At 41.3% G+C, this 14,870-nt stretch overlaps 1 protein-coding gene across 2 annotated transcripts in view; it reads right to left on the bottom strand.

Moving 5' to 3' along the window:
• The window catches only part of CAMSAP2 (calmodulin regulated spectrin associated protein family member 2), an 82,472-nt gene that overhangs the window by 53,520 nt on the left and 14,082 nt on the right, over positions 1-14,870 (bottom strand). For both annotated transcript variants that reach the window (XM_082225412.1, XM_082225413.1), the window contains exon 2: positions 7,637-7,896. In XM_082225412.1, the coding sequence (XP_082081538.1) occupies positions 7,637-7,896 (260 nt within the window). The remainder of the gene's footprint in view (positions 1-7,636; positions 7,897-14,870) is intronic.

Raw genomic sequence — 14,870 nt, 5'->3', positions numbered from 1 at the left:
TAATGCCAAGGCTTTGCATGATTGAGATGCTGTAAAATAATAACAATAAAAGGTTGGTAACCCACGCTTTGTAGATTTGCTGGTGTACAGGTGCTGAATACCTATGGAGCAGAATGAGTACCACTTCAACCTTTATTGTGGCAGTGCACACAGAAGCTACCAAATTTATTGGTTCCTACAAGTCAATCCTTCCATTTGGAATTGCTACATATGGTGGCCTTATTCCTTTAAAAACCACACACACCAATCTTGTAGTAAATGCTCACAAGTCTCAGAAGGAATATGGTCTTCACAGTCCTAAAGCAGCAACAAGATTCTGGTTCTCTCGTTAACTGTAATACCACCATGATTTTAGTGTTACACAAATAAGCCTCTAATTCCCTGCACTCCTTTCTCCCCATAGTCCCTCTTGCAATTCCTCTTCTGCAGCAAATGATAGCTTTCTCAGTTCCAATGCAACAGCAAACTATGGCTTGCTGCAAAAGTGAATGTGCAAGGTGACATAGCGAGAACATGAGCCCCATGCTCATTCTTGCAACGTCAAAGCGACAGTTTTATGCTATGTCTGAACTGAGCCAGACTTTTTAGGGAACATGTGAAAATCTAAAGTAGTAAGAATAACACCAATGTTAATATCCAAAAAGAGGTACCAAATTTGTTAAGTCACACATATCATCTCAGAATTAGCTCGGAAACAGGGATACCATAATCCGTTCAGGAGGTCCGTCTGGAGGTCACAACAGGTCGCTGGGAGAGGCGCCATTGTGCGCAGACACAGGCGGTGATTGCCCACTTCTGCGCATGTGCAAACAGTGATTGCCCGCTTCTGCACATGTGCGAATGGCGACTGCCACTTCTGCGCATGCGCAATCGGTGGCAAACCTGCCGGTTACTTCCAGGTTTGCTGCAGTTGCAACTTGGAATGACCATATGAAGAGGCAGTGGTAAGTAGAGGTTTGACTGTACTGAATTAGACAGTGTCTAACTTCAGGTTTGAGTCAGCTCCCAGTACAGTGGTACCTTGGTTTGCGAACAGTCTGGTTTGCATACATTTTGGGTTACAAACACATCAAACCTGGAAGTGCGTGTCCCAGTTTGCAAACTTTTTTGGGATTACAATCCATTTTTTGGGGATTATGAACAAAATGTTTTTGGAGGCCCCATTAGCGAAAGCGCGCCTTGGGTTACAACCTGTTTTTGTTTATGAACGGACCTCTGGAACGGATTATGGTTGTAAACCAAGGGACCACTGTACTGAGTCTACATTTATACCAGAGGGCTCTTCCCTGCAGGGTTGTACAGTGGCAGTACTCACCAGGTTTTGCAAATGGCAGCACCCGCCTGCCTGGCACTGAGCGCTGGTGGACGGAGGGGAAATAAAGGAGGTCAAGGCTGGGCCACTGGCAGAGGACCCTGCCAGCTTCTTTAGGATGCCGCATGGTGATGCCAGGCCTGGTTCTGACACTTCCTCCTTATTTATTTAATAAATTATATATACTGCTTGGTTGTAATAAGACCTCTAAGCACTTTACAGGAACTAGTAGGATTATCAATAAAAATCAGTTAGCAACAAGGAATTAAAGCATTTAAAAGATAATTAAAATCTCTCGGTCTATGTCTCTCTCTCTCTCTCTCTCTCTCTCTCTCTGTGTGTGTGTGTGTGTGTGTGTGGAGATAGGCTTGCCCAAACAAAAAGGAAGCTTCAAGAATGTGCAAGGCACCTTCCAGAAAACAGACAGCAGTTGTTCCTCTCTTGATGTGGAAGATAGTATCTATAAAGATGCAACACCCATCATGCTGAAAAATGAGTGTTGAGTACCAACGCACTTAGAGAGTACAGCATGCACTCTGTGCAACAGTCAGTGCAACTGCTTCTTTCTAGAGCCATTCCTCTTCTTCCAGGAGAAAATATGTGGCATACACAATGAACAACACTCATGCATGCCATACATTTCTGTCTCTGAAAAGAAGTGGGGTTCTGAATCACCTCTTGGTGATGGAACTATACGTATAGGGTCAAGTTTTCACTCGTATGTTTCCTTGCTGTTTAGAAGGACGCATATTCTATTCTTTCTCATGAATATGGGCAACATCTGCAGGTGTGGGGATCTGGATCAGTCACATCTCTAATATAAGCATTTACATTAATATCTCTTTATAATCAGCTTGTAAGCATGCAGTTAGCCATCTACTAACTGGTGGAAACAAACTACCACCCAGAAACACCATTGTCAACCTTTTAAAAGGTTAGAAAGAAGCCAGACCAGTAAGCAGCTTTACATGTGTAACCTTAGTTAGCGGGTGGCGCTGTGGGTTAAACCACAGAGCCTAGGACTTGCCGATCAGAAGGTCGGCGGTTCGAATCCCCGCAACGGGGTGAGCTCCTGTTGCTTGGTCCCTGCTCCTGCCAACCTAGCAGTTTGAAAGCACGTCAAAGTGCAAGTAGATAAATAGGTACCACTCCGGCGGGAAGGTAAACGGTGTTTCCATGCGCTGCTCTGGTTCACCAGAAGCGGCTTAGTCATGCTGGCCACATGACCCGGAAGCTGTACGCTGGCTCCCTCAGCCAGTAAAGTGAGATGAGCACCGCAACCCAAGTCGGTCACGACTGGACCTCACGGTCAGGGGTCCCTTTACCTTTACCTATGCCACATGAAAGCACACCCTATTCTTACTTTTTGGTCCATTGATTTCATGTGTCTACTCCTTGTATGACTTTGCTGGATATCACCCAGTACCTTCATAAGATTGCTTTATGAAGGTTTTGGACTACAACTCCCATGATCCTTGACTAGTGGTCAGGGAAGATGGGAATTGTATTCCAAAAACAGCTGGGGACCCAAGTTTGGGAAACCCTGCTCTAAAATATGTTGGCAAAGATAAACGATTTGCTCAAAGGCCACCTAGTGAGCGTCTAACCTCAGCATGCCTCCTCCCAATTAAAATAATAACAATCCTGTATTTCAGGATACACTACCAGTTCACACCAGTTCTATCGAAAGTGTGAATGCTTACCTAAAGACAAATTAAGAGTCGAATGCCACAACAGTATTATAGCATGGTATTTTACCAAAGTTTAAACTGCACATTCATCAACAATGGTAATTTCTTACTACACTGAATATGTGTAAATGGCTTATTATGAATGAGCAGTGTATTAGTGAACACTGTCTGATCACTTCCTCAATATGATTGTACTAAACTCAGTTTGAGATAAAGGGATCCTACTGCTGAATAGGCTGCAGGAATTAATAATTTAATCTGGCAGAATACGTTTCACAAATTTAAGGTTTTGTATACATTGTAATAGATGGGACACCCAAAAAAGATATACATCTGGTTTAAAAATAGAGCTGATTAAAATGCATTGAAAAAGGTTCAGGGAAAGGATCTGCATTTGTGTTTTGGTCTAGTCCCCAGCACGAGGATGCACTCTTTCTGATTAGAGAATAATACAGGCTGCATAGTGCTGAATAATAATTAACCATTTTTACAGCCACCACCTCCTGCTACCCATAATTGCAAGGAGACACACAACAAGGTTAAGTGAAAGACACAGAGCTAAAGAATAGCCTTTTAGGAAAAAGGCTTTTTTATTCATTTACTAATAATTGATCCCAGTTAATAAAAGCATTAACTGCTAGCCATTTCTGAGACAGGTACTATGAAGTGCTTTATTGTCCACCTCAGATAGGCTTAATTTTTTTAAAAAATAGGCGATGATCCCCAAAACAAAATGTAAACAAGATTTGTCTGATAATACAATATAATGCTCTTTCTTCATCCAGTGAAAAAAAGAGCACATGCAGAGAGACTAGTTGAATTAAAGCAAGGTTTTGCTGTTAGCATGTAAAGCCCTAATGACCTAGGATCAAAGTACTTTACTATTACATTATTATTACACCGTTCCTTGAAGGAACTCAAGGTGGCGTACATAGTGCTCCCCCTCCCCATTTTATCCTGACAACCACCCTGTGAGGGAGGCTAGGCTGAGAAGCAGTGACTGGCTCAAGGTTGCTCGGCCAGTCCCCTGCCTGACAGTCTAACCCAGTGAGCTTCATGGCCAACTAGCAACCTGAACATTGGTCTCCAGGTCCCAGTCAAACACTAACCGCAACACCACATTAGCACTAAGTGTTTAAGCAGTGCCTCCCCAGATGTTGTTGGACTACAACTCCCATCATCCCTGACCACTGGCCATGCTGGCTAGGCATGATGGGAGTTGTAGTCAAACAACATCTGGGGAGCACAGGTTGAGAAACACTGTGCTATATCTTCCAAGCTGTGCATTAAAATCAGCAGGGAATGATGCCTGCTTTTTGTTCCATTTGTAGAAAGTCCTAGGAGACCAGTAACACAAGACACAGCATCTCGGTGGCTATGCCCAACTTAATGGAATTTCCTCCCAGGTATTTTCAGGGGGCATGGATAGTGAAAGCGGCTCAATCCCTGGTATCTGCACGACTTAAATTTGCAGTATTGATAGCAAGCTAGGACAGTGGGGAGTAAGTCCCATGTTTCTGACCTCTCTCTTCCCAAGGCAAAGCTGTTTAAAACCTCAGAAGAGCACTTAACCATTATGACATAAACCTTGCTTGAGACACAGAGAGCAGCTGCCAAGTTTCTGTGCACAGAATAGATTAGCAAAATCCAGATTAGAAAAAAAATTAGTGTACAACTAAAAAAAGCAATGCTTCATCCTGGTTGGTAAATATAGTTGCCCTTAAGCATTTAATATGGATCTCTTTCTCCACCTCACACACTGCTTTACTGCTGCATAGATACCAAAGCTAAAACAAAACAAAACACTAGAAGTCCATACCATTTCAGCAACACTTCCAATATTAGGAATGGGGGAAAGGAAATCCCACTCTTTCAAGAAAAATAATTTTTCATCCACTTTAAGAATCTTGTATTGCCTGTCTTTACTGGCCACCTAAGTCCACTGCGAGGTTCTGGCTTCCCCAACCTGATGCCTTCCAGATGTTTTGGACAACACTCATCATTCCTGATAACTGATGCTGTTAAGGCTGCTAAGAGTTGTGCTCCAAAACGTCTAGAGGGCACCAAGTTGGGGAAGGCATACCAAGACTGTTGCTCCTTTCCTGAAATTATTTCCTGTTCCTCTAACAATCTTAACAACAACAACAAAAGTATTCTGACAACTTGCATCCAAGCACCAGCATTATACGCGGTGAATGAATACATGCAAACAACATTTAATTTGCTTGATTTACTCTGGCATTTCAGGTTCTGTGCCTAATTTTGTGGAACACACAGGCCTGATAACAGCTTGCAGCCTGCTGCTGTCAACAGAGTTCCTGAACACAGAGGCAAAAATTCCCACGTGCAAAGTGTTGGTAGCAGTTGTCCAAACATCATGATTAGCACAGAAAAAGCCAAAAGGTCACTAGTACACACTAGTGTCAAGATGACATATGAAATGGATGTCATTCATGCAAAGTTTTCTCCACCCCCAGACCTCCTTTCCTGTCCGCTTTGAATTCCTGCTTTGTTATTTTACTCTTGTTCTCACTTGAGGGAAAGAGGTTAGTCGGGAAACAAGCCTCAGGCACTTTCCCATAACCTAAGTATCCAGCACTCCTTGTTTTACTTCAGACACACCAAAGAAGGAAGCCTACAACTCACCCTGATTTTCCTCCACCCTACAAGAAACCCCATCAGACACAGCAGAATGCCAGTCAAGTTCATCAAAACCAAAGCAGGCGCACCATGGAATCCATAATGTATGCAGCAGGAGAATGGACATTCTAGGCTACATTCAACCTCTTGATGTATGATACAAAATAATCATTATTAATAAAACTCAATAATTATTTTAATTAATTAAAATACCCCAGATCACTGGGCTTAGAACGGAATTAGTAGGCATATGTGTCAAATACAGGGATAATTCAGTCAACAGCTACTTCAACGAATCCACAAGACAACAACCTGAAAGCAATTCATCAGCTTTCACTTATAATCTGACCACACAAAGACAGAAGAGAATGGCAGTACAGTAGATGCATCACTTAGTAAGAACGTTTACAAATTCTCCATAAAACCAAAGACAAGTTCCAAAGGTTTATACTAACTTGTGGATCACTTAATAAGAACATGTTTTACAGGTGTATACTGTTAGAAGTTGTGCTGTAGGTATGGGAATACAGGGTTTCATAAAGTATTTCAAATGTATCTTAAAGAGGCTGCCTTAATTGTGCAATGAGGGTGGCAGTAGGGAATACTATAGGATTTACAGGGAAAGCGTTTCATTCATATTGCCAAGTATCTTAAAACTAGGAAAGTATAAATAGGTACTGGGAAACAAGCTTTCTAAGTTGTATAGTTCCTTCTATTCTCAAGTTTCTGCAATTTGCTCCCCTTTCTCCCAGACCACCCACATTTTGGAAGAATTCAATTGGATTAAACCCTTGGAAGTGAAATTTGTGAATGGTCATTTTACTGCCTGAATGGCTGACTATGCTTTATTTATGTATTAGTGTATGTATGACCCACTGAACACATGCATGTGCTTTTATGTTTATGCTTGCAGTTCTGTACATTCGTAATAAAAATAAATATAAATTTGTGGTTGTGGTTTTATTCCGGTCTTCCATTTTAAACTGTGAATTGTTTTTTATTAGTCATAAATATTTCCTTTTATTACTTCAAGCCAGTGTTTTTCCGAGACTTCCTCCTTGGGGAACTCTTTCCACAGTGATTCATCTTGCCAAGCAACCCCTGCACGTTGGCGACAAAACTGTTATGTGTTACAAAGAATTCTGGCAATGAACTCTGTTCAGTCTCGGTTCTGTGCCAGGCTTGCTGGGTGTAGATGTTATCCTACAGTAGGATACCCTCCAGATGTTATGGACTACAAAACCCATCATCCCTGACTATGCAGGCCGAGGATGACAGACATTGTAGTCCATGACATCTGAATGACATCACAAGTGCACCCTAGATTCTATGTTTCGCTGCTTTCTGGCCTTCTGAACTGATGCCCTAGTAAATTATGCTACATACTATGTTAAAAAAAAAATATCACGTGCTTGTGATTTTTAATCTAAATCTAAGACTCTATATAACTAGGCAAAGAATACTTTTATTCAAATAAAAGACAATGGGTTGTATTCAAGTAAGTCAAACTCTGAGCAGACCCACAGTTAGTAATGATGAACTTATGCCCACTGATTTCAATGTGTATGTTCCAAGCATAACTTAGGTGGGTAGAATGGAATATAAAAGTCAAATGTTCTTACTATCCAGAGCCAATATGGGGCCCTGCAGATGTTGTGAACGACAACGCCCATCAGCACCAGTTCGTACAGCCAATATTCAGGAATGATGGGAGCTGCAGACCAGCACCATCTGGAGGGTGCCATGTTGTCTGCCCTGGTACCCAAAAAACAACTTTCTGAATTTCCAGAATTCCTGAATCTGAATATTGTGAAAAAGTGAGAGAAACACTGAAGAAATAGGTCTATCATATCTATTTCTTGCAAAGTAAGATGTGACTTCAATTTATGGAATGTTTTTAAAAGCTAATTCATTACAAACTTCAAACCCAAACAGAAATGCTGCTAACAGCCAGGTATATGACTAATGCCAAAACTCTAATGCCAGAACTCACCATCTGAATGGGTTTCTTGTGCAAGTCTCTCTCCGTTACTAGCTTCTCTTGGTCAGTGACATAGAGGCCTTTTTGTGCCAAGGCTTGGATAACTGCATCATGGCCCAGGAGCGGTTTGGCAGCATCACTCTTGAGAATAAGACTCCCAGCACGACAGTAGAATTCAGCAGATAGCAGCGATTTAACAACAGGAGGTTTAATATGTTCCTGGTCATACTGATCCGTATAAAATGGTTCTCGAAGATCCTCTGGTACATTTTCTACAAAAGAAGAGGGGAAAGCCTTTGAATTACATTATTTGTAATTATTTGAATTATTATAGTAGGAAGTGCAAAATTCCTACATTTTATCATTTTTAGGAAGCGAAACACTCACATCACAAGAATGCCTGTCACTCCCCACCCTGAACTTCCCAAAGCCTAACCTGGGGGTAAGAGGGGTAAATAATGCCAACTTTAATTATGCACATTAGCTCCTACAGAGCTGCAATGGGTCAAATCAATGTTTTGGTATTCAACTGCAAACCTTTCAATTGGCTTACACCATCCTCAGGTCAAACTACACAGGATGTCAGAAATCCATGATTGAGATCCCATCCTTAAGGTTTGTTAGCAGGCAGGTGCTTTGAAGAAGGAGCAGGTGGTAGTAGGACTGGGGGTGTTTAAAAAGCCCTTCCAGCTGCACCATTTCCCCAACAGAAATAGCCCCAGAAGCTGTCCCTAGCTCAGTGGGGAAATTTCAACCAGGCATTTGGAATGGGGGAAAGTGTTCCTATCCTCCCTTGGTGCCACTTCCCCACCCTTGTATTTTACCACTAGCCTGGTAGTCACAACGCACAGAATTCTACTACATACTCCATCCCTCCTCAGTGCCCAGCAAAGACAGTTTGCTAAAGAAGGGGAGCTGCTTCCTCTGCACACAGCAGCTCTCTGTTCCTCCTCTGTCACATCCAGCAAGCTAGTGAAAAAGTGTGGAAGCTACTAATATTAAGTGGCTGATTTACAAGGATGCACTTCCCCGATCTTCAAAGCAGCTGAATAAGGTTGTCAATTAGTTGTTGTTTTTAATGTGAGGTATTCCGATTACTGCTTTCCCACATTGTTCAGTCTGCTCCTCAGGGACACCATCCTACTTGATGGAGCAAAGCTAATAAGGAACCGACAAGTACTGAATGAGTTGCACAACATATGGGGGGGGGAGCCTTTTAAGTTTTTAACCGCAGCCTAAAGCAATTATTTACTGTTTATATATTGTGGGGTTTGGTTTTGTGTTTCCTCCCTGGCACACAACATAGAATCATAGAACTGTAGAGCTGGAAGGGATCACGAGGGTCATCTAGTTCAACCCCCTGCGATGCAGGAATGTTTGCCCCATGTGGGGCTCAAACCCACGACCTTGAAATTAAGAGTCTCATGCTCAACCGAGCATTTTTTAAAATGTGAAAAACTTCCAACCTGTGCCAGTTTATTAATAACATCTTTATCTATTATTGCACATTTGTGGAAACAAGATGGCATCAGGCTGAATCCGCTAACTTTGGGGTTTGCAGCAAATTTCTGGGCAACCCTATTAATTTTGTTCATTTGTAGAAATTAAAATTATACAATAAATAATAAGCTGAATTTTGTGAACAGTATAACTAGGATCAACATCATTGCATTAGGATGAGCCAGCTTTTGTCAAACGTGCCTGACATGAAATTAGAATATTCCTTAAACAACAGGTGGGCGCCATCAAATAGAAGAGAATACCTTCACCCCAATATGGCTCCCTTTTATCACATACACAGCCCAACAAGACAACAACAAAAACCCACTGACAGTATGCAAAATAATCTGATTAACTTGACCCAACAATTCTGCCCACCATGCAAACAAATCTCACTGCAGCCAACTAAACACAACCAACCATGCCCGGGCCCCCCACCCAACCTCTCTCACTACCAAGGAAATACAGTAAACAAACAGAAAGAGAACCTACCCAAATGACGCTGACATAAAAACCCCAATACACACTAAATATAAAAATATAAGTTAACCACTCCCCCCCCTCTTTTCTTCTTCCCCAACCTTATTCTGTATACAACACCAATGTCTCACATCATATGTAACCGATATATGGAAAAGACTTTACAACCTAAGAAAAGAGATAATGCATGTATTTTTGTAAACAAAGAAAATCTTTAATAAAAGTTATTTTTTTAAAAACGAGCAAACAACAAACAAACATGTGGGCCCATTTAGACAGTATGTCAATGTCCAATCCTGCCAATAAAGAATATTTTCTTCCTTCAACCACTATATCTGTGCCAGTACCCAAAATAGTACCAAAAAATGGCTGTGGAACATGTCATGAACAAGCTAACAACAACTATGCTTCTTATTGATTGAAATGTTTTTGGAGAGATCTACCCAAACCTGCAGGTGACGTTGATTTTGATACTTGGCAGTCGCAGATTCAATTAATAGACAATCCTGAAATAGAGAGAGGGCATATAGGGAAGCTAAACTACCCTGACATGACGTGTCAATGCAGCTGCTGGGAACTCTACAAAATAATGCAACCTTCAGAGCACTTGCATAAACTATGGTAAATGCTATAAACTGAATTGACCATTGGAGGGAGGTAGCAGAAAGAAGAGGGTGTCTAAAAGACAAGACTGGTTCGGCGTTGATCAAAAAGGTTTATTAAGAGTGTGCTGGGTTGAGATTTTTAATGCAATTCTGTCTGCAAGACTATTTAAGTCCCAAAAACATGAGCTTCCATATCATGTTCACGGCTGCTGTACAGCACTCATTCTATGGGAACAAATAAATTTTAAAAATTGTCCAGCAGCACCTTATAGACCAACTAAGTTTGTTCTGGGTATAAGCTTTCGTGTGCATGACCACTTCTTCAGATACTGTATTTTTTCATTTATTTCAACTGCATCAGACCAACACGACTACCTACCTGAATCTAGAATCTATGGGTACAAATACTGAAGCTAAGGGGTGCCCCCCCAAAAATAAAGGAAGTCAGCAGCTAAGTTCTACATCTTTTGTCAGTTAATGGAATTCAAGCCCAGAAACCAAAATGATTTGGAGGACTGAGAAACATCTGCTTCCTTCACTAGCTCACCTTGAAAATCAAGAGCAGAACCATGGCAATTAACTTACTTGTGGGAAACAGAACTGCCTTCAGAGTCTCATCCTGCCCAGTTTGTACTCAGGGTCTAAAAGGAATTCTTATTTATTTATTTAGCCAGCAAAATCGCAAGGTGGTATTACAATCCTCACTTTGAACTTGCCCTACTTGGAGTGAAGTTCTTGTCTCACCCCACTTTAAGTAGGACGTTACACAATGTCATTCTCCTAATGGTTGAGTCTTTATCCAGTTTTACTTTTCTAGAAAAAGATGTGCTGTAGCTCACCATGAACTTCTCCCTTGTTCTCTTAGAATGGAAATGGCACCCACCTGAGAGGAGCCGAGCTGAGCTCCAGCTGGAAAAAAATGCCCTAGTCTTTACATGAACTCCTGGCCACAAGCTTTGAGTAAAATTAGAACAACCATCTTTGTTCCACATTTGTCTCTACCCATATATCATTATTCACTGCACAAATTAAAGATCTCTACCTAAACAGGAAGAGGCTTTAGGTCAGCTCTTTATACTATAGGAATGGTCAAGACGCAAATCCAATAACAACAAACATTCATATACTGCTTTAGTGAGTATGAAGTGTCCCAAAGAATGACAGTAAGCCCTGAAGCGGACGGGAGCATTATCCCACCATAACTGCCTAAAGCCACCCAGTGAGATTGTACAAGAAGAAATTTGAACCCATTATTTCCTGATTCAAAGTTTGGTTTTAACCCTACAGTGGGATGCGGGTGGCGCTGTGGGTTAAACCACAGAGCCTAGGACTTGCCGATCAGAAGGTCGGCGGTTCGAATCCCCACAACGGGGTGAGCTCTCGTTCCTCGGTCCCTGCTCCTACCAACCTAGCAGTTCGAAAGCACATCAAATTGGAAGTAGATAAATAGGTACTGCTCTGGCAGGAAGGTAAACGGCGTTTCCGTGCGCTGCTCTGGTTCGCCAGAGGCGGCTTAGTCATGCTGGCCACATGACCCGGAAGCTGTATGCCGGCTCCCTTGGCCAATAAAACGAGATGAGTGCCGCAACCCCAAAGTCGGTCATGACTGGACCTAATGGTCAGGGGTCCCTTTACCTTTACCTTATGATATACAGTTTGTGACTGACACAGCACCCGAAATCCTCTTCACCATCCACTTACTCATGCCAATCATTTCCTTGAAACATCAGCAACCGGGTCAGAAGCACCCTAGCTATTCCTCAGCAAGCATTGTAGGGAAATGTAATTCGAGGAGAATGGCTGAGATTTCCTTTGCCGGCAGGAGAGGCACTTACGAAGTGCCAATCCGGAACATCATAAAACATGTTCCTACTCTGCTGCCAGATACACTGGCACGAACATTCAGGATAATGCAGGTCAGAATAAACTGAAAAATACACACATCCACCCACTCTGGCACACAGGATAATGAACACAGTACTATTTTTACCTTCCAAACTGCATGGCTTTACATAAAAATAAAATACAATTGCACTGGTGTTGTTTCTGCCTACTCTAATATTACAGCTATACTACCAGATTAGTTAAAGTCAGTTATCGGTGACTACTTCTCCTAGGTTTCAGTCAAGCCTTCTCACTGACTTGCTCATGTTTCTATTCCATAGTTTTTGTTTTTATTCTGGAACATTCAATCATGTAAACCCTAAACTGCAGTCTGATGTGGTACAGCCTAATACAGGTTTTATTCCTCATCTGCCATATCTGAGAATTAAGCTTCTCTTTCAGGCAGATTCATTGTCTGAATTCAGATTCAAAACTAAACATGCAGTTTAGAATTACAAGGAACCCCAGTGAGACTTGGGAGTCATATGCTTTCCTGGCAAGACTACAAAGGTGAACTGAAACTTTCTGTTTTGGATTAACTACAGTTTACTGTTTCACCTGAATCAAGAACCATGGTTAACCTTAACTATGTGTTGTAGAAACAAGCCATCTTCACAGCCCATTGTTTGAAGTTGGCTATTTAAGCAAACCAGAGCTAAATAAATTAATAATAATAATAATAATAATAATAATAATAATAATAATAATAATATATTAGGTATACCCCGCCCATCTGGCTGGGTTTCCTCAGCCACTCTGGGTGGCTTCCAACAGAATATTAAAATACAATAGTGTATTAAACATTAAAAGCTTCCCTAAACAGGGCTGCTTTCAGATGTCTTCTAAAAGTCTGGTAGTTGTTTTTCTCTTTGACATCTGGTGGGAGGGTGTTCCACAGGGCAGGTGCCACCACCGAGAAGGTCCTCTGCCTGGTTCCCTGCCACTTGGCTTCTTGCAGCGAGGGAACCGCCAGAAGGCCCTTGGCACCGAGTCCAGAGTTGGGCAAAAAGATTCCTGCATTGAAGGGGGTTGGGCTAGATGACCCTCATGATCTCTTCTAAGATTCTATGTTTTTCTTCAGATTTTAACACCAACTCAACTTAAAATGAAAAGGAGAACTTTCACTTGCCACTTTATCACCATACTGAAGGAGATGCGAGTTTTGAAGTTTTCAAAAAGAGATTCAGAATAATATTCATAGCCCCAATGAAGTTCGTTGAGATTTACTGTACAAACATTGCTTTGAAGAAAGAACATGGATTGCTTATCTTCTACTATCAAATCAGAAAACCGCTACTTCCTTTATAGGGAGAAAAAACAGCTTGGCGAGTTACAGAGCCAACAACAAGCAGGAAGATCAACAAAAATGTCAAAGCCTTTTTTTAACGTATGTCTCATCTTTCCTGCCCTGCCTTGCTACACTAATTAGATTTTCTAAATTATCCTGTGATTCTCTTTACCATACCATTTTGTTCCTTCACAAAAACTGAAAATATACTTTCAAATAGAAGCAGGTTTGAAGAGGTTTTAAACATGTGCTCTTGTTTATACGGCTATTTTTTTAAAAAAAAACAGGACTCCTGACTCCCACTGAATTTAATTTTCTCTTCTGCAGAACACATTCCTAAGTAATCCCATTTCTGTAGATTAAGTTGCTTGAATTCACAGAGATTTGGTTCAGAATACGTATTAATGAACTATAATGACTATTCACCCTGCTTCCAAAAAATTTAGATACGGAAATTAATTGGCTTAATACTACAGCAGCTTACTTTCACTAATACTTCTGAGGTAATAAAAAGAATTTGTACTTGCATCATATGAGTATCAAACTTTATTTCGGTCACAGAGCAGCGTAAGATAAAACATACGGATAAAATGAACACATAAGACTTAAAACAAGGAATAAAAACTAGCAATTAAAAGGTGATTGTATCAAACATACTTAAAAAAGATAGAAACAGGGACAAACAGTTAAAAGCGACTATAAGGGAGGAAGCGTGATGGAGCCACAGGTCTTGCATTTTGGGCCTCATTTGTGGCGCAAACCATCCTCCGCTGAATAGCCATCATGACAGCGCAGAATCTAGCAACTGAGTATGTAACATCTGGGTTTTCATCTTGAAGTAGCAGGGAGGTATAAAGTTGTTCTGTGCGACCTGGGAATTTATATAGTACAGGCAAGATGAACCTATATCTGTATAAGTATTGGCAGTGAAAAAAGACATACTCTGTTGTTTCTAGTTGCCCAGAGCCACATGGGCATTTTCTCTCCTTGTATGATGTCTTCCTAAAGCAGCCTTCCTGAATGGCTGAAGGGAGGGCCTGGCAGTGGACCAGAGTGAAAGCCCTTCACTGTTTTGGAATTTTAAGGTTGGTTATATATGGCATCTGGGAGGTGTCTTCTGGTTTCACTGATTAAAAATTTCGGGTACTTGGCTAGATCTGCTTGGCATTTGGTATCTTCCAGGTGCTGTTTGATGGTTTGTTTGTTTTTTGCTTGTTCATACTGTTGTAAATAAAAATATGCCCTTTTCCCTTATGGGGTATCCAAGAGCCCATATAGAGTCCTTACATAGGTTCCCTATTGGTAGGAGAAAGTAACAGAGGCCAACCAGAGAATATTGAGAAGCAAAGCAGCTAGTAAGCTTGATCTTTATTGATCTGTTGCAACAGGGTGCTCCCCTCACTCGAAAGAAAGGAGGAGGACCCACAAAAATGCTGTGCAAGGGCTTATAAAGACTTTTGAAATTCCCATCCTCTAGATCAAGACCACC

This window comes from Podarcis vaucheri, assembly GCF_965113315.1.
Source record: "Podarcis vaucheri genome assembly, chromosome: 6".
In the NCBI taxonomy this organism is placed as follows: domain Eukaryota; kingdom Metazoa; phylum Chordata; class Lepidosauria; order Squamata; family Lacertidae; genus Podarcis; species Podarcis vaucheri.
The sequence above is the reverse complement of the archived record's forward strand: the minus strand, read 5'-3'. Positions and strand labels throughout refer to the sequence as shown.